This window comes from Eleutherodactylus coqui, chromosome 1, assembly GCF_035609145.1.
Source record: "Eleutherodactylus coqui strain aEleCoq1 chromosome 1, aEleCoq1.hap1, whole genome shotgun sequence".
Classification (NCBI taxonomy): domain Eukaryota; kingdom Metazoa; phylum Chordata; class Amphibia; order Anura; family Eleutherodactylidae; genus Eleutherodactylus; species Eleutherodactylus coqui.
In genome coordinates, this window is record NC_089837.1 from 378,898,603 (window position 1) to 378,923,878 (window position 25,276).

The 25,276-nt window shown below is 41.0% G+C and overlaps 1 protein-coding gene across 1 annotated transcript in view; it reads left to right on the top strand.

Annotated features, from left to right (window-relative positions):
* KSR1 (kinase suppressor of ras 1) overlaps positions 1-25,276 on the top strand; it is a 149,161-nt gene that overhangs the window by 75,389 nt on the left and 48,496 nt on the right. The window contains exon 3 of the mRNA XM_066578866.1: positions 22,185-22,332. Within this exon, the coding sequence (XP_066434963.1) occupies positions 22,185-22,332 (148 nt within the window). The remainder of the gene's footprint in view (positions 1-22,184; positions 22,333-25,276) is intronic.

A 25,276-nucleotide genomic window follows, 5' to 3' on the forward strand; every position in this document is an offset into this window, starting at 1 on the left:
ATCATCTTTTAAAGAGAAGCCGTCATGTAATATGGGGACCATAAACTAAGCTTATGGGCTCACAGGACAGGGGTCGCTGAGTGGAGGGGGTGTTTTTTATACTTACCTGCCTGTCCGCTCCTTCGCTGTATGCTTGGGAAGCCAACACTCTCGTGCATCAGATTCCATTATAAATTCAATGCTCGCATAGAGAACAGTCTGTGCGCACGCACACGGAATGTAGAGATAAGCCCGTTGCACAGACCAACTGGCAACTTCCTAGGCGGACCGTGAAAGAATGTGGAGGTAAGTGAATATAAAAAGCACACACCTCATACTGATACGACCTGACAGCTTCCCTTTAAAGAAATTCAAAAGGGACAATGGTGAGTGATGAATAGGTGTACTCCCAAAACTACTTCAGACTTCACGTTTGGTTATGTAGATGTAAAATGTTCCAACACTTCTTCAGTGCTCAAGTTATTAGGCAACAATCTAAAGAAATTTGGCATACCTTACCAAATATAGTTAAAAACAAAATACATGAAGATTGAAGAAATTCCTAATGAATAATTTATATTTAGAATTTTTTTAAAATATCATATTGCATTCAGTTTTATTAGATAAGTGTGTCTTGAAGCATCACTTGGGAATTGCTGAAATTGTATTATAGAAGCTTGCCCTGTGTAACAATCCAGTTCAGGGTTGGAGTCACTTGTCATAACTGGTGTGGATCTGTAGCATGGTCAGGGAAAGCTGGAGGTCGGTACACAGGTAGGCATCAGCTTGTGGTACAGAGGAGCAGGCAGGTAGTGTAGTCAGGAGAGCCAGTGGTTGGTACACAGGTAGGTATCAGTTTGCAGTACAGAGGAGCAGGCGGTTAGCGTAGTCAGGCAAAGCCAGAGGTCGGTGCACAGGTAAGTATATCAAGTAACAGTATGGAGGAGCGGCAGGTGGAAGAGCTTGACTACTGGCTGGGAGCACAATAATCCCACAAGGATGGGAGGTGCTAGGCCGGGTTTATATGGTGTGGGTAATCAAGGGACAGGGTGGGGCCAATCAGGGAAACATGAGTAGGGAACCAGGATCAGGTCATGCAAGGGAGCTATCCAAAGAGCTGGATAGCTCAGCCGGTAGAGCCGTTGCCAGGAGTTCTCAGGTTCGAGACCCGACACCCTGGTAGAAAATAGCCAGAGTAAAAACAAAACTATAGAAAATGATCTATCAACAAAGTATCTGACATTTCCAGCAGTACATGCATTCAATCACCAATAATTCCTTTTAGTTATGTGCAGTGAATGTAGACTAAAAATAGATGGTCTTATTGTTGATCTTTTTGGGCATTTACACTGGGCAATTATTAATACAGTCCCATAAAAAGGTTAGCACTCTGATAGTTTTAATTTAAATCCAGATGAAGTACTTGCAAAGGTACCACCCTTCCTGACACCACCTAATAGGTAGAAGTCATGGCCACGAAGCTGTTTGTGCTAGTGCTGGGATCTTTAGTTTCACCCAGATCCAAACGCTGGACCGTATGCCCCCAAAAAAAGCCTTAAGGGCATAACCTTGGGTGAGGCGATGGACTATACATGTCACTGAGCTGCTTTGTATTTGATGTGGGTTTTTTAAGCTTTGACTGTTGTTAAAAGAAACGTGCCATGGTTGTGCTGCTCTATGTTCCTTTAAATCTTCGAGGGTCCAGTTGAATCTAAGTGCTTCAGATCCATGTGCAACTAAGGATACCATCACAAATAACTTTATGGCCTGGACTTCTACCTACTGTGAGTTGGTGGGAAGGGAATAACCTTTGCAAGTACCTCGTTTAGATTTGGATCAAAACTGTCAGCGCGGTAAAACCTTTTTGTTTGATTTGAAGAGTGCTTTGTGTTATACTTTCCGGTGGCACACGAATGGGTTGGATTCCACATGCGGGAGCCCACAGCGGAATCCGACACTGATTGCGGCTGACAACCCTGTGTGCCTGCTTTCTTCTGTATTGCGGAGGACCGTGCGAGCTCGCCATCAGTCATGCGCAATATAGATTTTTTTTTTTCAAGCTTGGTTTTTCCCTTGCCATTGATTTTCGGAGTCCACAGAAAAATAGAACATGCTGCTATTTTATTTCGGAAATCACAATCGCTATTTGCTTGTGTGAGGATACGCAAATGTTCTATTCTTTCAATGTGTGCGGAATACCGGGAATCGTCCGTGCAGGTGACGATCGTGGATTCCTCAATTCAAATCCGGTCGTGTGCCACCGGCCTTAGTCGCTAAATGTGTTTCAGTTGTCTATATAGTCATTCGGAAATGAACAAATCATAATGGCGTTGTGTCTTTCCCAGTTCTGTGGTGTATTTTCTGGAATAGAAGGCATAGGTCCTAGCTTAACATGAATTTGGCTTCTTGTGATGCAGTCATTTGGCATGTGGCTTAATAACACCTGCTGTATCTAGAGGCCATCATTGCCCATTCTAAATATGGTTTACATGTGCAATGCATACTTAAAAGGTCTGTTTTGAAACGTTATAGCTTCTAGGATCTTCATATCAGTTACTGAGTTGTTTTTAAGCTGCAATATTCAGTATATTGAAAATAAAGGAATAATATGCCTGTAGTTGACAGCTGAAGACAGCAGCTGAATGAGCCTCCTCTCTTTAGTACAGGAAATGTTGTTTTCAAGCCCATCTGTTCTAGAATACAGACAGGAGAGAAAAAAGCCTTCTCTAGTTTGGTTACTTTAATATGTTCAGTTCTTCACATATTCTATAGAGACTTGGACCATTATAAAGCATTCCAATATTTTTACTGTTGGGACAGTTTTTAGAAAGAGATGTAAACAATATAAGGAGGATATTGTATATTATAAATATTAATATGCTGTATTAATGTATATTATAAATATGTTGTTGGACACATTTTTCTATTGTTAATCGTTAATTAAATGCTGCAATACTAGAATTTGTGATGGAGAAAAAAAAGTAGACCTTAGGTCCTTTTATATGACACGACTGTGTGGTGCCTAAAGGGGTTGTCCCGCGAAAGCAAGTGGGGTTATGCACTTCTGTATGGCCATATTAATGCACTTTGTAATATACATCGTGTATTAATTATGAGCCATACAGAAGTTATTCACTTACCTGCTCCGTTGCTAGCGTCCCCGTCTCCATGGTGCCGTCTAATCTTCAGCGTCTAATCGCCCGATTAGACGCGCTTGCGCAGTCCGGTCTTCTCCTTTGCTGAATGGGGCCGCTCGTGCCGGAGAGCGGCTCCTCGTAGCTCCGCCCCGTCACGTGTGCTGATTCCAGCCAATCAGGAGGCTGGAATCGGCAATGGACCGCACAGAAGCCCTGCGGTCCACCGAGGGTGAAGATCCCGGCGGCCAACTTCACAAGGTAAGTATGAAGACGCCGGACCGCGGGGATTCGGGTAAGTACTATCTGGTTGTTTTTTTTATCCCTGCATCGGGTTTGTCTCGCGCCGAACGGGGGGGCTATTGAAAAAAAAAAAAAACCCGTTTCGGCGTGGGACAACCCCTTTAAGCGCCCAACAGTCGTCCCAGCAATATCCGCTCATGTGTTTTCACACAGGAGCAAGAATCTCTCAGTGAATAGGAGTAGAGCATGCCAGTGATCGCTCTGGCCATCCGCCTTCATTTACAGTGGCCTCGTGTGATGCAGAGTGTTAAGGCAGCAGAGATGCAGTCCTAAGCTCTTGCTCATGACCTGAAGGTTGTGTGTGTGTTCAATCCCCATATGGTTCAGGTAGCCAGCTCAAGGTTGACTTCTCGTTCTGAGGTCGGTAAAATGAGTACCCAGCTTGGTGGGGGGTAATAAATAAATTACCTGAAAGCGCTGCAGATTTATTTATTTATTCAAACAGGTAGTCCTGTTTAAATAAATTTAATACATTTTGTTATTTGATAGTTGTGTCTGCAGAAACGGAACGATGAATGAATATTGTTCATAGTTCCATCACTTCCATCAGTACATTTCTACCATTTCTGCGATCCAGCGAGAATTTGAATGATAATTGTTCTGTGTGAAAGGGCTTCTAACTGGTGGAACAAATTTCCATCAGTTGTAACCAATGATTTTAAAGGATTCTGTCATCAGGTCCGTGTGCCCGAACAATGGGCAGCATGAACCTAACTTAGGGATGCTTGCTTTTCTCGTGAGCGCTTTATTCTGAAGTGCTGTGGCATTTCAGATTAAACATACTTTGAAGTTTAAGGCCACCTGAACGTGGCCGGGCCGGTGAACCCTGCGTCGCTGTCCGTCGTCGTCTTTCCTGTGCTGCGCATGTGCCAGTCAGCACACATGCGGAGTACAGATGACGCCACGCAGTCGCTAGGCAATAACGCGGATCCTGTGACCATTCTGCAATGATGATTGCGGAATGGCTGTGGGACGGAAAGCCTTCCTTTGATTTCAATGGAAGTCGTCCGTGCAGAGCTCTCACAAAATCGCAGCATGCTACAATTTTTTCTCAGCAAGTGGAAAACCACAATCAGTTTCCGCTCTTGGACATAAATACGCACAAAAATGGAGCATGCTGTGATTTTTCCTCCACTTGCATACACCACAATTGGTTTAAGCAAGTGTGCAGGAAGCATCAATTTCCCATAGCATGCTATGGGCGGTATTTGCTGCGGATCTGTGATGTGGACGTCCGCTGCGGATTCCGCAGTAAATATCCATCCGTGGGCAGGAGCCCTTAGGTTAATGATGCCTGTGGTTCGGGCAGCATGAAAATGATGACAAAATCCCTTCAATATTCTGACGATTGTTATAGTTGTGTATGTTTGGCATCTTAAGCCATTACAGTTTTGCATGCAAGACATTTCTCTATCTGCAAGGGGACTGTGAGCAGAATTTAGCTTTATTTATCTAAGCAGTGGCAAAATTAAAGGAGGGGATTTTTTTTGTGGCTCCCAAATTAATTTAATAATGAGAGACATTGAATTTGAAGAATCCTTAAATGAGAGAGAACTTGCAGCATGGAATGCTCTTAAAGCAGTAGTATAAAGCTTTCTAAAAAATAAAAAATCTGAAGAGAACAAAGAACTGGTGATGATCTTCTTAAATCCTAGGCTGCAACATAATTCTGGAAATGCATTTTCTACATTCACAACTAAACTTCTTTCCCCAAATATCAGCAATGAACATGTAAACCCCTTCCAACAAGAGATATATTGTTAGATGTTACCAGGACAGGTGGAAATAAAAAAAATACTACCGTGTTTCCCCGATAGTAAGACACCCCCGATTGTAAGACGTGTCAGGGGGGTCGGCCAATGTAAGCCATACCCCGAAAGTAAGACATACCGTAGAAAAAAAAAATCATTACTCACCTCCCCCGGCGTTCTGTCGCGCTCCGGCAGGATGTCGCTCGCTCCTCGTCCCCGGCGCAGCATTGCTTTCTGAATGCGGGGGCTTGAAATCCCCGCTTCCAGAAAGCTAATACACACGCCGTCAGCCAGTTACAGAATGGCTGTGATTGGCTGAAGGCGCACGTGGCTTCAGCAAATCACACTATTCAATGACATCATTGAATGGCTGTGATTGGCTGAAGGCGCACATGGCTTCAGCCAATCACACCCATTCAATGATGTCATTGAATAGTGTGATTGGCTGAAGCCACGTGCGCCTTCAGCCAATCACAGCCATTCAATGCTGTCATTGAATGGCTGTAACTGGCTGACGGCGTGTGTATTAGCTTTCTGGAGGCGGGGATTTCAAGCCCCGCATTCAGAAAGCAATGCTGCGCCGGGGACGAGGAGCGAGCGACATCCTGCCGGAGCGCGACAGAACGCCGGGGGAGGTGAGTAATGATTTTTTTTATTATAAGACATACCCCGAAAGTAAGACATAGTCTGGCTTTTGGGGATAAAAAGAAAGTAAGACACTGTCTTACTTTCGGGGAAACACGGTAGCTGATTATTGCTGGATACAGATTTTAAAAAATTGGTATCTATTTTTAACTCTGTTTATTAAACCATCTAGTAAAACAGAGTTAAAGGGGTTGTCCAGTTGTAAAGTATTGATGAGCTTTAGTATTTAGGATAGGCTAGCAATAGTAAACCGGCATGGGTTCGTCACCTGGAACCCCCACTATTCAGCTATTTGCCAGGCTGGGATGCTCATGCGCTAAACTAATTTCTGCAGAAAACAGACAGCTCTGTTCTCCCTACAGTGGCTAGGTGTGGTATTACACTCAAAGTTCCCATTTACTTCAATGGGAACTTTTCCTATACAGCCTAAATTGAATAGGTAAACAGCAGTGAACAAAACTTATATACATAGTTGATAAGGTTGAAAAAAGGTTCGGGCCCATAGAGTTTAACCTATAATCCTACCATATTGATCCAGAGAGATGTAAAAACCCATGAGGCAGATGCCAATTGTCCTGTGTTAGGAATAAAAAATTCTTTTCCTTTGCCAAATGACAGTCAAATAAATCCCTGGATCAACCTGCCATCTCCCGAAAACTAATGCCTGTAACTTGAAATATTACTTTCAAGAAAGACATCCAATACACTCTTGACCTTGTAATGGTTGATTCATTGAACATCATGTTAGAGAGTTCCGTAGTCCACTGCTGTTTCATTAATGAATCTAATGGTTGAAATATTCCTTCCTCTAGACTGCCTGTAGAGTAAGCCCTCTTGTCATTGTTACAATAAAAAGATCATTAGAAAGGTCTGTTATACTGTCTATTCATATACAATGTGGTCATAATTAAACTAGAGGTGTTCAGAGGTCTCTAGTGAAGAAAAAACTATGGGGCATAACCCAATAAAAATTAAGATTTCTCCAAGCAAGAAAATGGTACCAAATGTTGCCCCTAATGAAATACGTGGCATTGTTGAAGTGTAGCATATATAAGTGTATCACAATTAACCCTTTCCAATCCACTGTCTGACATCTGAAGACATTCTGATTGAAGGCTCTACAGCTCCAATGTTGGAAGACGTCCGGCAGGGTATTCTTACTGTATATTACTGGCTGCTCTGTTGTTGGGGGCCTCTCCAGCATGTCCCATAGCATAGTACTGTCTCTAGCCAGCAGATGGCGCCATTGTATAATGGCAGAAAGAGAAAGCCCCCTAGGAAACCCTGAATCCAAAATTGGATTGCAAAGGGTTAAAGGCTAAGAACCATCCATTGTAGTTTGGGAAAGGATTATGTTTACTGTATGATGGCTCAGTGATTTAGACAGCATGAACCAGATAACATAGTAACATAGTATGTTAGGCCAAATGAAGACCATGTCCATCTAGTTCAGCCTGTTTCTACTCCCCTCCCCCCACCTCTTGTTGATCCAGAGGAAGGCTAAAAACCCCAATGAGGCAGAAGCCAATTGGCCAATTTGGGGAAAAAATTCCTTCCCGACTCCAGGTGACAGGTTCCCTTTTAACTGGCAAGGCACATTCAGGCATTGTGAGAGTTATAGCACTGCATTTGTACTGTACTGATCTAAATAATAAATTGACAGAATCCTTTCATCGATTGCATTGTATGAGCCCAATTTTTTTTCTAAATTGTTTTTGAGAACCATAACATTTTTATTCTTCCATTTGATGGAGCTATGTCAGTGCTTGAAAGATGAGCCGTAGTTTTTATTGGTATCCTTTTAGCCTACACATGACTTTTTGATAATTTATTACATATTTTGTGGGGAAATTAAGGTGACCAAAAACCCAGCAATACTAACAATATACTAGTATTCACTGAGGATAAATATTTTTAGATTTTTTTTTTTTTAATTCATGGGAAACTTGAGCATGCAGTTTCCTGATTACTTGTACAGTACACTGTAATTCTTATGTGCTGCAATGTCTTATGCCACAGTCAGAGTGTAATAGATATGCGGTGATGGCAGTACTCAAAACGCTATCAAAAGTACAGCATTCTCAGTATGAACAGGATTGTACTTGGATATAAACACCGAAGAGGCGCCGCACCTACATGAGCACCCCGACTCCTTTAAACAGCTGATTGTGGGGTTGTTAGAGTACGACTTCCACCTATTCTGAAAATAGACCATTAATTTCCAAAACCTGAATAACCCATTTAATTATTAACTAATTTGTGAGGTATGACTATTTTCATTTATCCTATCGCCAAAACGGGGTTCTCGTGATCTTGTCCTAGTTACTCCTGCATCCATTGGTGGCCATTATTACGGAAACAGCCTAACTGGCTGTTCTAGTTCCCTTCTGTAATCCCAATAAAAATGAATGGAAAAAACTGCATAGCACAATGAACTACAATGTTTCCACAAAGGAGTTGCAGAAACTGCACAGCTCAGTTTGCTACACTTTTTCTTTAGCTCCCATTCACTTCTATGGGAGTTACAGAAAGGGTGTAGAACAGCCAGTTTGGCTGTTCTATAGTCCCAGCTACCTCTAGCCAAGGGGAATGAGCGTGTATTTCCATCACAACCATATTTGGCTGAGATGGCACTACCCTTTTAAAGCTAGAATCAAATAGCGTATATTTGAGCCAAAGCTAGTGCTCAGATAGTGTCCCAAACCTTATGTGATGTGATTGTTCTCAGTAAGAGAAACCGAATGATCTTGTAGATATCAGACCTTTTAATGGCTAACAAAAATACATGAGCATATTGCAAGCTTTCAGACCTCTTCAGGGTCCTTCCTCAGGCATAATGGAAGGACCTTTAAGAGGTCCGAAAGCTTGCTGGAACACCATGTATTTTTGTTAGCCATTAAAAGGTATCATATCTACAGGATTACTTGGTTTCTCTTGCCGCGAACAGTCACATTTTGTTGTTAAACCTTACATAACCACTGTGAAGAAGAATATGACGCTCGTTAGTGTTTCAGAAATAATTTTCTTTGCACAGATTTTCTGAGGATGGTCTTGAATTGATTGAAACTTCAAATTACTTTCGACTGTGGATTGCGTATATGAAATAAAAATTAAAATAATATTTTGGCAACACTGAGCGCCAGTATTGAAAATCTTTAGTGAGAGAATACTTGTATGCCGGTGAAAACCATCCTATTCCTTCTTTACACTGTGCATCATTTAATAGTAGCTGGCTCAAATCTGACATACCACACTGCAGTTGGCCAAGATGAAGCTGTATGCTGTAATTACCCAGGAATTTTTGTCATTTCTATTTTTTCCAGCCTTTTATTAGATAATCCACAGATTCGGTACACCATGAAAAGAGGATTATATGAGGGCAGTCAATCTTTTTACTTATTGTCATTACCCATTGGATATCTCATTTTGATGTATCTGCTAATGCTTTGTTAACAAAAAATTGTGATTAATATGTAATGACTTTAGACTTTATCACAGGTTAATTATTTTCATATTTTGTTTTATTACGTTTCTATTTTTAGTACTACTTTTTAGTTTAAGAAAGAAAAAGATGATGATGAGAATAATTGGAGTCTATTGACATATCTTTAGTTGTCAAGTTCCCTATTTTCCGGTGTATAAGACGACTCTCGACTTTTCATCTTATATGCCGGGAATACAGTGTGAAAAAAAAAAATCCATACTCACCTCCAGCAGCGCTGCTGGAGGCTGTCGTTCCCTCGTGCACGCCAGCAGAGTATTGCTTTCTGCAAGCGGGGCTTGAATGCCCCGCCTCCAGAAAACTAATACTCTAATTGGCTAACTTAGTCTGCCGTTAGCCAATCACAGCCATTCACTGACGTCATGAATGACTGTGATTGGTTAACGCCAGACTAAATTTGCCAATCAGAGCTTTAGCTTTCTGGAGGTGGGGCATTCAAGCCCCGCTTGCGGAAAGCAATTCTCTGCCGGGCGTGCACGAGTGAGCGACATCCTGCAGAAGCGCTGCTGGAGGTGAGTATTGATTTTTTTTTGTGTGTGTGTGTGGGGGGGGGGGGACAGTGCCTCATTATCTGTATACCCGGCATATAAGACGACCCCCAACTGCAGAGCAGATTTTTTGGAGTTAAATGGTTGTCTTATATGCCAGAAAATACGGTATTTTATTTTTGAACAAACAAGATTAATTGGAAAAAACAAATCCTGACTTCAATCATAGGGTAGATGAATTGTCTAGCTATTTGGATCTAATGGTACTAAAGTATACAGTTGTTAGTCCAGTGTAATGCTACATGTATATTTTTGCCATTCCAAAATAAGCACTTTTGTAAATCGCAAATGATTCTATTTATTTGTCAAGCAGCCAAAGAGTTTATAGTCCTTTAAGACAAATACTCTGAAGTCAGGTCACCATACGTCACCTGATTTAACATATGCATAACTTGTTACGCCTCTTAGTACGTGCAGTGACATCGGTCTTTTGGTCACGCAGTGTTTGCCAACATTCTGAGGTCCTTCATTGGTAATCTATAAGCATTCTATATTCTATTTCTCTGTGTTTCATACGAAGCCCCTGAAAGGCTGCTTCTTAAAACGCTGCCTTCTCGCAATGCCTGCGAGAGCGGTGGATTAAAAAAAAAAAGTTACACTGCGCATGTCCGTGACGTCATAGTTGCGGGCATACACAGTGCCTGTGATGAGTACAACGTTGCGAGACTTGCAGCTTTGTACTAATACGGCATGTGAATGAGCCCAAAGGCTGATGTTGACTGACAATTCTCTTATACAATCCACATCAGACTTTATCATAGATCGAAACATCCGTGTTTCAATATTATGGCTGTTGCACTTATCTGCTAACATGAATTACGCCCTGTATACTAACGTGTTCATATGTGCAATGAATAACACATTGGATAAATAAATATAATTTGGATTATTCATCACGGATATCTGTGACGAGTGCTGTGGAGTTCATTTAGACTTCCAGAGGTTTTGCCTGTCTGTAACCAATGCAACAAGGCACTTCGTATTTCGGAGTTTAATGCATGGCTATGATAGTGGTGTAAAACTGAAGGTTTTAGATATGCTAGCCATGATGTTGGTAGTTGGTCGAAGAAGCAGAAGCAAGAGGGATGGTTTGCACACTTCGCATAAAGGTAGAGAAGTGCTCCTTGAGAAATCACAGAAAAAGACAAAAATCACAGAAGGCAGCCATACTTACTGGTATACTGATAGGGAATGCAAGGGCAGCTATAGACGCCACATCCCTTAACATACAGATGGACACATTACCATATGAAGGAGCATTGCACATACTGGTGAGATTGGCTGCTTAGTATTGGAAACTTGGGCGCATGGAATAGCTTCCCTGCTGCTTACAGAAGCTATATTAATTGCCCTCTATCCCCCCCCCCCCCCCTTCCCTATGGTTTGCTATGGGGATTCTTCCAATATGAAGGTTTTAAAAAAAATTTTTTAGAAGTAAGAAACCTTTTTTACAAAATCTATAAACCTTATATGGTCATAATTGGGCTTACTCCTAGAATGAAGTTAACTTTTCATTTCTGTCACTCCATGAAAATCACAAAATCAAAACTCCACTTACATTTTTTTTTAGTTTTTCAATATATTTTATTTGAATTAAAGGATGCCATTCAAAAGTACACCTTGTCCCACAAAAAAAAACAAGCCCTCATATGTCTATGTAAATGGCAAAACAAAAAAGTTATTGCTCTTGAAATGCAAGGATGAAGAAAGCAAAAACACAAAATATTGCTTATAGTTAAAGGGTTAATTATTAGAGATGAGCGAGCGTACTCACTAAGGACAAATACTCGAGCGAGTAGTGCCTTTTGTGAGTACCTGCCCGCTCATCTCAAAAGATTTGGGTGCCGGCGGGGGTGAGCGGGGAGTTGCGGGAGTGAGCAGGGGGGAAAAGAGTGGGAGAGAGATCCCCCCCCTCCCCCCGTTCCTCCCCGCCGGCACCCGAATATTTTGAGATGAGTGGGCAGGTACTCGCAAAAGACAATACTCGCTCCAGTATTTGCCCTTAGCGAGTACGCTCGCTCATCCCTATTAATTATGTTAGGTACAAAAGGTTCAGGAGGGAAGTGTTTTATTAGGAAACTAAACACTTTAACAAGGGGGCACATACTGAGATTAGTTGAGGGGGAAATCAGAAGTAACATCAGGAAGTATTTTCCTGAAAGAATAGTCGATGCTTGGAACAAATTTATGCCAGACGTGGTTGGAAAATCAACAATAAATGAATTTAAGCATGTCTGGGATAAGTGTATAGCTATCCTAAAAGGAAATGTTAAAAGAGCAGACTAGGTGGGCCATGTGGTCCTTTTCCCCTGTCAATTTTCTGTTTTTATGATTGTTTTATTTTTTTGCTTGGTTGAATTTTGAAACCTGCCCATAACTGCCCTGCCCCTTGTATTCTTACTCCAATGGGTTCATCACTGTTTTGACTGTTTTTTTTTTTAACCCATGACTGGTCCATATAGTCGAATTGGGTTTCTTATCCCAACCCCTTAAATGACTCAAAATAATAATTTGGAAATTACTGTATAGGACATTATTTAACTTCGGAGATGCATAGGTTGAAAATTAAAAATGGTACAAAGAGATAACATTTCATATATCAACATGCAGTAAGGTTTTTTTTTTTAATATACTAATACAAAGACTACAACAAATATTGAATCAAAGAAACCAAACAAAAGTTCTGTGGCAAGAATTTGGAAACCTAGGCTGTTGACATTAGGTAACAAATCTTAACAAAAATCCTGGTGTGTACATGGCTTAAGCCACTGAAGAAGAAGCTGACATAACTTGGAAACGCTTCTAGCAAAAATATGTACTAGACTATGTGATACTATTCCACCAAGATTGCAACGATAATTTGCTTCTAAAGGAATAAACTATTTTTGCCAATATTCTGCAAGGTATTGAAATGCCTAGTGGTGACATGGTGCTGAACAAGCAGCAATAGTCTCCACTCTCCCCAGAGATTTGCTTGCTGCAATCATTTGGATAACAGATACCAGCCAACTAGACTGGATACTAACCAACATGAGCAATCTGCTAGGCTCTGGACTAACTGTGTGAGCACAGATGCATTACTGGGTAAGGACACTATCATATACGGAGGAGGTGGTGAGTACCAAGTTTGGCAAAAAGACGCAGCTATGATATGTGGATTACATTCAACTGAGATATCTTACTGACTGCTGTATACTACCAGATAGAACATTACTAAGATATGGATATTCAAAAATGCCATATATTGGCTGTATAGTCTGTGGGCTAAACAAAAATAGCATTTTCATCTTGATATTGTCAGGACCACATACTTGCTATTGAATAAATGCCTCAGCTGTATTACACATTAAAATCTATGCGATTTTAGTGTAGTAGCACATTTACATGTGGCGAGGGCAGTTACAATTTGGTTACTTTTCTGCTTTTAGGATGTTTTAATTTTATTGAACTATTTATGCACTGTGAGCCTTGATTTGTCTTCTGAAAATTTTGGTGAGCAGCCTCATACCGAGTTTCCCCAAAATAAGACCCTGCCTTATATTATTTTTTGTCCCAAAAGAGGCACACGGTCTTATTTTCAGGGGGAGGAGGGCTATACTCACGTAGCAGGCGCCGTCCGGGTCCCTCCTTATACTCCGACAGGCTTTCCTGTAGTCCTCAGCACTGACAGAGCATCACTTACTGGTAATGGGGTTTGAAAACCCCGCCTCCAGCAAACGATTGCTCTGATTGCCTGAGCTGTGGCGCTCAAGAAACCAATCAGAGCCGGCGCTCGGTGAACCAATCACAGCCATTCAATTTTCATATAGATGACAGCTAACTGTCCTGCTGCTAATGTTTTAGAGACCGAATTGCTTTTTAATTTGGAAACCATATAAAATGGGTTACCTTTAAAGAGTCTTGCAATTTAGTATATTGTGTGATGCTCTTTTTTATCGGCCTGCTAGTTTGTGGTTGCAGTTTATTGAAATCTTTTTATAGTTTTCTTAATAATTCACACCAAACACTTTTTGCGGTCAGTTTTTCTCTGGCCTTTTTAAGCATAGCTTCTATTCTTTGTTTCTGGCTTCTAGTCTTGATGTTTCCTAAACTTCTGTCACAAGCTTTTATTTGGTTTCTTATGGTCCTTTTAGACAAGCCAATTCTTGTTTGAATAAGCAAGTAACATCACCACAAACTCATTCACACTCATTCAGTTAGTTTAAGCAGGAAAATGCATCGTTGGCTCATTCATTCAAATGCGACTCGTTCAGAATAATTCAGTCGCTGTATAAGTGAATGAGAGGGACTTAGCAATTGCTGTTTAAACCGAACAATAAGTGAACGCGCCGACAATGATTTTTATGCCTGCATGAAATGAATGAAAAGCGAACAATTCTCGTTCATCGTTTGTTTGCATTTAGACCCAACAATTATCATTCACTTTCACCTGTTTGAAGGATTCTTTGAACTATAATCGTTACGTCTAAAAGCACCATTAGGCCTTATTCACATGACCATATTTATGCTGGTTAAAAAAATCGCCCAAAATTCACGACCATCCGAAGCATTGGCATGTAAAAAAACCTCGCCGAGAAAAATAGCAGGTATGCAACAGTTTTCAGTCTCCGATTTTTTATTGCCGCGTCAAAAAATAGGTCTTGCCCTATCTTTTGCGAAGATATTCAGGAAGCTCCCATTGACTTCAATGGAAGCAAAAAAATAGGGAGGGGGAGGAAGTTACTTGGCATACAGCGCTGGGAAAAGAACACAGCTGGCCTGATTTAAGCTTTAATCCACACGGGTTTAACTCGCAGCACACCTCAGGGTTCTTCAAACCAAACCGAAAAGGGGACTAATAAGTCCAACGGGTGCACGCCAGCAATGTGGCGGTCAGAGCCTCAGAAGACCCCCCAAAGTATATCACAGTATCTCACAAAAAGGTTCGTGGCAGCATCCAGGGCGTAATGCAAAAATAAATAATTTATTCCTCCAAGAACATGCTACGTTTCGACCCTCATGGGGTCTTTCTCAAGCTTGAGAAAGACCCCATGAGGGTCGAAACGTAGCATGTTCTTGGAGGAATAAATTTGAGAAAGACCCCATGAGGGTCGAAACGTAGCATGTTCTTGGAGGAATAAATTATTTATTTTTGCATTACGCCCTGGATGCTGCCACGAACCGTTTTGTGAGATACTCTGATTTAAGCTTTAGTAGTCATTCCGAGCATTTTACAGCAATCAATGGTTTTCCGCGCTTCTGCATATTTTGCCGATATGCAGCAGCGGCCAGTATGAAGGGCAGAAAATGCATGACTAAAGTTTGGAACTCGATTGCGACAATTCTTTAGTTGTGCAATTTTACGGTGCGTACGGGTGAATGTAAAAACACATACGGCCGTGTGAAAGAGGCCTTAGAATCAATGTTAATTGTAGCCTTTGTGTTAGTAAATGAAAGAAAAACTTATTATATGTTAATGCGTGAAATGTTATTTCTTTATGCTAATTTTATAAAGAATATTTTGATTATTTTGTTTATTAACTTTTGTCAGTAAGGGTACATATCATTTAAATAGTGATGACTTTCTAGCTAAATGAGATACCCGTGATCCAATAAAAAGTAGAGGTTGATGTACAAAAGATAAAATCTTATGTTTACCCTGCAAAGTTTTGAAATAACAAGACTTGCTTTGGGTCGGGCCTTTTAAAGACCTTTAACCTGGCCCCCATGACACGTGACAAAATAATCTAAGTCTTTTGTTTATTTTTTTTCTATGGCCTTAGATTATTTGGTCGCGTGTCATGGGGGCCGGGTGCTTGTCTGAGCTGCCTTGCTGCTAGATCATTAAGGTTATTATGATTTAATCTTCTTTCCGTTAGTTATACCTTCTAAACAACCTCCTGTTCTTTCCCACTAATTGCCTATAATAAAGTGGCAGCGTGAATAGAAGAATGAAGGGCTTTAGTATTGTCCTGCTGCCAAAAAGTTGATGTGCTGGGCTTGTCAGGTCGTTGGCTTCTGCAGCACCAATAAGACTATTACTAGTGACACCGATTCTTCTTTCTAGTGAATGGTGCTTACCAGAGGTGTAACTTGAAGCTTCTGGGCCCTAATGCAAAATCTGTAACAGGGCCCCCAACCATAGTGCTTTATTCATACTATTAAACAGTATATAGAGAAGAGAGGCCTTATGGGCCCCCTAAGGCTCCTGGGCCCGAGTGCAACTGCATCCCCTATAGTTACGCGCCTGGTGCTTACCAGTACTATGGGATAAGACTGAGCTGTCGCACTACTTGGCTAAAGATATACAAAAGCAAGAGTTATTCGTGAAAGAACAAAAGAAGAAAGTGGTTTAATATATAAATGTACATTATGGTTAGATGATGTTGACCAATTAGGCCTACTAATGTACTCATCCTCTAACTGAAAGAGCACTTGATACTCATCTGCATCTTACTACTCCACAATGCTGTTGTAGCCATGTCTTCTCATACATGTTATAACATTTGGCCTGTCAAACTGATAATTTACTTTGTACTTGTTCTTATTAATTGTTTTGTGGCCTGTTTACTTTACACTCTTTATCCTTGTTGTTTTAATAAACTTTGATTAATATATAAATCATATAAATGTATCTTGAGACAAGAGTAATGATTTTAATTTTAAAAAAAATCTAGAATCATACATTGTGACGTGCCACCCATCCCACTCTTCTCACTTTAAAATACTCACTTTAAAATATGTATACACATAGTTAGATTCTCCTCAGACTGCATGTACTGATGTCCCTCTGAAGAATGTGCCACCTGTCCCACTCTCCTCACTTTTTACCCTGAAAGGTAACACCCTTTTTTATTCACATTTACCCCCAGATTGGAGGTTGTAGCTCCTTCTTAGCCTTAAAGGCATGCTGCATCCCTGCAGTACATGGCCGCTTCCTTATGTACTTTACAGCTTTTCAGTATATACACACAGAGATCAGGTAGATTCTCCTCAGTATATACACGCAGGGGTCAGGTAGATTCTCCTCAGTATATACACACAGAGGTCAGTTAGATTCTCCTCGGCATATACATATAGAGGTGAAGTAGATTCTCTTCAGTATATACACAGGGGAGCATTAGATTCTCCTCAGTATATACACCTAGAGGTGAGGTAGATTCTCCTCAGCATATACACCTAGAGGTAAGGTAGATTCTCCTTAGTATATATAGATAGAGGTGAGGTAGATTCTCCTCAGTATACAAATAATTTCTATAGGCTTTATGGTTTCTAAGAAAAGAACTATGTCATGCATCGCGGATTTTTGCACAGTTTTTCACACTCAGTATTGAATATTAAAGTTGCAGCGCCTTTACTTTTCATAGTTAGGACATAAAGAATGGCTGTGCCAAATTTCACGTTTGTGCAGTAAAGATATATGTTATTAGTTACATTACATAGGAGTCACTTACTTAAGCACTTAGAATTGAATAATCAAGTTGGGACCCCTTAACTTTTTCTATGTATGACCTAAAGAATGGTTGTGCCAAATATCACGTTTGTGCAGTACAGATGCGTGGTATTAATTACATTACATAGGGGTGCTAATACTTTTGCACTTAGCATTAGATAATCAAGTTGGGACCCCTTTACTCTTCCTATTTAGGACCAAAAGAATGGTCATGCCAAATTTTACGTTTGTACGACATCGGGAAGCTAGGGAATTAGTGGCGAGTCAGTCAGGGAGTGAGGGCTTTCGCTTTTAAATATATAGATTAAGACCTTAAGGACTAGGTTGTTTTGGACCTTAAGGACTAGACACTTTTTAGGGATTTTACCCATGTGGTAGTTTTATAGCTCTATTTTTTTTCCTTCAGCTACCTTTTTTGCTAACTTTCTTTCCCCCGTTTTTTTTAGTTTTATTGAGGGCAAAAAGCTAAAAAAAAGGATTTTTTAAAACATTTATACCGTAGTTATTTTTTTTAATTAGTATATTTGCGCTAAAATAAGTATGGGAACAGCTTCCTCATTTTGTTTTGAGCATTTTGATATATAATATGTATGGTTTGGGATTACAGGGCGCATATGGCAATTGTTTCGGTTGGCATTGTCTTTGGGTTATTTTATTTTTTATGTATATATTTTAATTTTATTCTGTAATTTTGTTTTACTTATTTATGCAAATTTTTTTTACCATCTATGTCTCCCATGATGGCATATAAGACCTCTTCACATGTTTATTTCATTTTTTTAATTTGACACTTTCCCACTGTAGTTGGGGCATCCATAGGAGCCCCAGTTACAGGAGAAAACATCCCCTGTAGTGACAGTAGTCACTGGCAGAGCTAATCAGGGTCTGCTATGACCCTGCAGCTCTTCTGTGACAGGGGATCCCAGCGGTCACATTACTGCCGGCTCGCGTAGTGGAAGTTATACTTCTACTTTCACTCTTTAGTACATAGCGCTCATTGAGAGCTGTTTACTAGAGAAAGGAGAAGGCAAAAAGGGTTAAAAAACCCTCTTACCTTCTGTGGGAGATGTCCTATATGTATTTTCTGTATTTTTGTCAACTGTGAAGATGCTATGTTGTGTTTCCGGTCTGAACCTCTGGGGGAAGGGAACATCACCCCCCCCCCCTTCCCCCACAAGAATTGGAGGAGCAGTGTCCAAAAACTGGTCAAACCGGTTCTAACTGGCCAAAACCTATCTAGGAATGTCTGTCTTGGACAAGAAGAGAGGAGAAACAAGATGTTCTTCTCATGAGACCAAATTCAAGAATGAACTGAGCGTGCTCACCGAAGTTCCTCCCAGATGGATGACCTCACAAGCTACCTCACAAATACCTCCCTCTGAGAATGACCTATCAGCTCACTAAATAATGTAACTGTATCCTAAATTACTTCACTTCCTGTGTTGAGATTTTATTTAAACTTTACGCGCGTGAATAAAGACAGACTCTTTTGGGACACATGATGTAGACCTGTGGTCTTTGAAAGGCTCTCCAGGCCTGCACATATTATCTAATTTGAAACACACAGTATATCTGAAATAGCGAAAATTGCGCTAACACTTCTACTCTGGCTTAACAGCTGTGACTAACAGCTGACAACCCAACATGCTTCTGATTGATTGCAGAAGCAGGGGCTTCAATCCTGTGCTGTATTTTTACTTACTTTGTAAGTAAAGTACCATAAATTTACTGTGCTTGGTCCTTAATGGGTTAAAAGCAGCTCTTTCTCTTGTGTATTTGTCGTGTCTATGCATTACATCGCATTACACATATATTTTACATTTCACTTATGAAAACTACAGCTGCTTGGAAAACTGCATCAAAAGAGTAGGCAATTACTAGGATTTTTTTGTTGTTGTTGCAATTCTAATATTTTAACCATACAGATGCTCTGCTACTTGCAAACAGGTTCCGTTCTAGGAACCTGTTCACAAGTCCATTTGTTCGCAAGTCCAAACAAATGTTTGTATGGAGCGGGATCACGGGTGGATTCTGCTCCATATAGCGTCGGGTGCCGTCTGTTCTTACAGCGGACACCCAGCGGCTGCAGTTCTGACGAGCCGCGCTGCTCGTCGAAACTGTTAACACTTTAAATACCACTGTCAGAACAATATTTAAAGCGTTAACCGTTCCGATGAGCGGCGCGGCTCATCGGAACTGCTGCCGCTGGGTGCCGGCTGTAAGAAACAGCCGGCACCTGGCGTTCAGGGAGCCCTACAGTGTCCCGCGATTAGATCGCGGGACGCTGTGTGGTCGCTAGGCAGCCTGGGACCTTCTGAAAGGTGCACGGCTTGACAGGCGCTCTGCATAGGCAGCCTTGGGGCATTTCAGAAGGCCCCAGGCTGCCTAGCAAACACACAGTGTCCTGCGATCTGACTGGACAGGCTTCTATCAGGCTTGATAGAAGCCTGTCCGGTCCCTGCACAGCATGATGTAATGCCATAGCATTACATCATACTTTGCAGAACAGATTGTTTTGCAAGTCGGGGACTATCTGTATTTCAGTCGCGAACATGTGAATGCACTGTTAGACCTCTCAGTCGTTGCCTGGTAATAGCTTCTGGTTTTTTTAAGGCCGTGCTATCTGTTTCTCTGTGTGTTTCTGATCTAATTTGTGACCTTCTTTTGTTGGCTTCCTTCGATCTACACTTGCTTCTTGTACTTTTCTGATTCCTGATCTAGCCTTGTTTCTGACTGTGATTTCTCTCTACGTTTTTTGTTTTTTCGTTACCATTGTCAACTGTTCCTGCCTGTTCTTGACAACATCTTGCTATTTTTCTGTACTACCGCTACCAATCTGAAATTACTGCAAGGATTGTGATCTGGGGATTAGCTGCAACGAAGTCCACATCTCTGTATTGGGGTTAAAGAGTGAATACCAGGGAATCTCTTGGTCTCCGCACCCTGGTTTAGCCAGTGGAAATCGGATTGTAGTTTAGAGGGTCCAGTTGAGTACCTGTCAGCTTGAGCTTGGTTAAGCTGCTCGGGGGGGGGGGGGGGGGGGGATCATCAAGTCTTGATGCTTCTTTCCATCCAGCAAGTTACTGCAGAGTCTCCTCAACCACATGTTCAGGGTTTATTAATCAGTGAACCATACGCTTTCACCTATGCCCTTATGAGTTTCGCTCTTGTAAGATAGCTTACAAGACCCCCTGGTTTGGTGTTTTGATTCCCTCTGAGCAGTTTTTTTTTTACAAAGAAATATCTAGTCACATTAAAGATAAATTGGCAAGATGTGATATTCCTTCAGCCCTAGACAACCTAATCTCCTTGACTACCAGAATAGATATTCAGTTCAGAGAGACAGCATACTCATTGAATCCACATCAAGAGGCTGCATTTGATAATCCACATTTTTTCTGAGTATTTTGAGAAGCCTATATATTCTGCCTAGTCCCCTACCACTGGAACTAGGTCTGTACTCTGAAGCGGACCGTCATCTTATCTCTAAATGTCCTGTTTGTTCCAAGAAACCTAGGAAGAAACAGATAAACTAAGGAGATCACCTTAGGCCAAATTGTTCTAATAACAAAGTTTTGATCTCACTCCTTGTCTTTTAATGATTCCTGTAACATTTACATGGATGCAATGTGTGAATTCCCCAAATCAAATCTGCCCATAGACATCAGGCCTAAGACAAGAAAAACCACATGGTTGAAGTGCATGTCCTCTTAATGATACTGCTGTCTACTGAATAGTGGTGTAGTAAGTACAATCTGTAGTTGTTGGAGCACCACTTATTCTCAGCTGAAGCTGGAGACTTAACATAGTTTTGCCCTACTAATCGTTGTACCGATAGTCCAGAACAGGTAGTCCAGAAGAGCACAACATTGGCCATTACTGTTTATATAATAGCATTTTCTGACTTCACATTGTGATTTTGCTCAGACTAGTCTCCTGTTGTTGTATCATCTTATCCTTGGCACCGGGCACTGTTTGTCTATCCTAGGTTGGTTTTATATTCCTGGGATGGGCATTATGGAGGCCAATTCTGGGGTCGAGCTACATGGAGAGAAGTATGAAGAGTAGCACAGCTGCTGTCTAATAATCCTACTAGACATAAATAGCCAGTCATTATAAAGCATAGTGATGAACAGAGCGGTGCAGCCCTCCACCCACAACACCCCAGCACTTATCTGCAAAATCTCTCTAGCTTGTTCATGTTTAACACTATATTTATTATATTCTCGATGTGTGAAAAAAAAAATAGAAATAATAATCATACATCAACCTAGTAACATATATTATTTGCTCAGGTCTTGGCAAAACAGTGCTTCCAATTGTCATGAACTTCACTGTTTTTAATTTCCTCCGGTCTTCATAGATGTATCACTATGTGGTTATTGTTGGGTTACATTTAGAGATGAGCGAACGTGCTCGTTTAGGACAAGTACTCGATCGAGCATCGCTTTTTTTGAGTAACTGCCTACTCGGGCGAAAAGATTCGGGGGCGGCGGGGTGGAGCGAGGGTTAGCAGGAGGGAACAGGGGGGAGCTCTCTCTCTCTTTCCCCCCGCTCACCCCCGGCACCCCCCGAGTCCTTTCGCCCGATTAGGCAGTTACTCGAAAAAAGCAATGCTCGATCGAGTAATTGCTCTAAACGAGCACGTTCGCTCGTCTCTAGTTACATTCCGTTTCAAGATCTTTCTTTTAAATTTTATATCCTTTGACATACTTTATTCTGCTGCTGTATGAATATATGATAATAATTCTTGTAGTATATGTATATAGTACCAGCATCATTGTAGCAGCACTGATTGTATGAAGTTATTTCTATATACAATATTTGCTAAGCTTATTCTCCTTCTACTGTAACATTATCAATATCTGTCTTCTACTTTTGTATATGTAGAAAATACCCGAAGACTTAACACTAGATGCCTTACTGGAGATGAATGAGTTAAAGGTGAAAGAAACAATGAAGAGGTATGGAGCCAACACGGAAGAGTGCTCCCGGCTGAATGGAGCTCTTGCCTGTTTAAGAAAGCTAGCGTGGCCAGGTAAAGCCATTCTTCATACTATAATGTAGTGTGGCAGTCTTGGGATGTTTGGATAGCTTTGTAAGTGTCCCTGTATTCTATGATTAAAAGTATAAAAGTATATACATTGTGGATCATGTGCTTATTAAAACAGTGGCAAATGTGAAGTGATGCACTATAGAACCGTAGGACATGTGTTAAAAGCAATGAATAGATATGGAATGATTTTGCATGTCAAACTTTTTAAAACTTTTTTTCTTACGAATAGTCAACAAATGCGCATCCTACATGTAAAAGAGAAGGATAATGCAACAAAAGCATTGTGGAATGTCACAGTGCCTACATTTGAAGAAAAATGCTATATTATTAATGTGGTTCTAATGGACCCTGCGTCACTTTCCTTTCCTTGCAGTAACACTACACATAAAATATACCAGGCTGGAACAATAGAGTCTCCCCACAGCAAGTAATAGGTTAGTGTGGGAGGCTGCTAGTAGTGAGAAGCCCACAGTATTAAATCGGGTTGGGCAGTTCGACATACAGTAATGCTCCTTTTACACAGAACGAGTACTGCATGATTCTCTTTCCACAAGCGAATGAGCTGGTGACATCATCGCCAGCTCGCTCGCATTCGTGCAGCCTGTTTAGACGGGCAGATTTATCGTTGAGAATCGTTCACTTTTCGTTCAGTGTTTCATATTCCTATGTGAAACACGGAATGAGCTCTGTTTAAACAGAACGACAAGGAAATGGGCCAAAAACTGAATAACGCACAAGAAGCGAACAATTCTCATTTGTTGTGCAGTCTTTTTGGCCCACGTTTAGACTAACAATTTTCGCTCAGTTTAATTCTATTCGAACTAATTCGGACCAAACTAAACTTTTTAATGAAATTCAACGAACCAACCATATTAAAGCGACCCGGTCACATTGAAAATGTGGTTTCAATACCATGCAGGTCTTAATAACCTCTCTATTTTTTGCAGGTCTCCCTGATAACTTATTTTTCACTACACGCAAAAAGCTTCTACAATACATCTGACTGAATACCAGCCATAGAATTGCCTATAAAACACTCATTAGGCCTAGAAACCTAGGGGGAATAAACTTAGTTCATGTTAAAATTCTTTATCATGGAATCTACATTAACAGACTTTTGGATTGGCTCAGGAGACCTAGTCATAAACTGTATATAGATATTGAAGAAGTGTTTTATGGATCCTCTCTCATGCAGGTTTTGATGCAACCCATGACTAGATACAAACCTTCTTTCAAAATATATCTATTAACTAAGGCAACCATTGAAGTATGGTGGGAGCTTTCCATGGACAAAGACCTGTGGCTTCACCCATCCCCACTAAGTACAGTTGGACACTTATTGGGTCTTGACACAGTACATATTGGTAGACCCTCCATGATAAATTAAAGGGGTTGTCTCGCGGCAAACATCAAAATGTTACATTAGCCCATTCCCCCTGTCACCCCCCTGGCATAAAATAGCATTTTAAAGCGGTTTTTAAACCGTTTGCTACTCACCGATGTGATGAAAGATGAACTTATAAAATTCTTCTTCCAAGATGGCCGCCGGTCCTTTCCCAGGGATGCACTGTGGTTTTCTCCCATGGTGCACCGCGGGTCTTCTCCCATGGTGCACCATGGGCTCTGTGCGTTCCATTGCCAATTCCAGCCTCCTGATTGGCTGGAATCGGCACACCTGACGGGGCGGAGCTACGCGATGACGTGTAGAAGGGGCGGAGCCAGAACACCGCTCGTGCCCGGACCGTCCAGAAGGTAGAAGACCCTTCTGCGCAAGCGCGTCTAAAAAAGCAAGAAGACCCCGAAATTAGACGGAGCCATGGAGACGGGGACGCCAGCAACGGAGCAGGTAAGTGAATAACGTCTGTATGGCTCATATTTAATGCACGATGTATATTACAAAGTGCATTAATATGGCCATACAGAAGTGTATACCCCCACTTGCTTTCGTGAGACAACCCCTTTAATGAAATTAATTCTTCTACTGGAAGAAGGCACATTCCTCTCCAAGGTGTTACTAATCAATCAATTCCCGCAGGTTTCTTTGGATTTACTGACACACTCACAAGTGGTTCATAATTTTAAGAACTATTGGATAAGGGGTTCCTTTGGTAGAAATTTATCTTGGTTTGAACAATTAATCCCCCCTGCACAGATCCCACAATTTCAAAAATTTACAAAGCGTTCCTAGTGGGGGGAAAAGGTTCCTGAATACATCACAGCCTGGGAAGGAGAGCTCTATATCGGATTATAGTCTGTGGAAATAGCCCAAGTCTATACAAATAGTTCTGGCCCATCAAGGTGCATTAATCTACAAGAAACGTGTTATAAATTGACCTACAGGTGATAAAAGACTTCGAATGCTTTATAAAATGGATAATTCTCTACCAGACCTTTGTTGGAGATGCTCTACCTCAGCTGGTTCCTACATTCATATTAGGTGGGAATGCAAAATAATAAAGGTCATCTGCTCTAAAGTAACTGAATTACTTGATACTGTATGTCCGCCATCACACAAGATTTCCCTTGAATTGTTCTTTTTGAATTGAGGGCTTTCAGCCCAATGGCAAGTAATAGATCATTGTGGTCTCAACTGATACTTGCCGCAAAAACCATGACCACACTTAATTGGTTCAGCAAACCCCAACAGATATGATGGAGCAACTGTACTTGCTCCTAAACCCACACATCTTCCGCATCATTAATATAAGGATATCCCACCTGCTTTTGCTTTCATATGTGTGACATGAAGTATTTAAATCATCGTCAAAACCAGATTTGGTCCTTGAAGGTATACACAAAACTGTTCATGATTATATAGAAAATATGGGGTCTGTACTTGAGTTTTTCCATACACTGTATGGTAATCTGATGTGGGAAAATCTACAACTGAATAATAGGAACCGAGCTAAACTATTTGTAAACAACT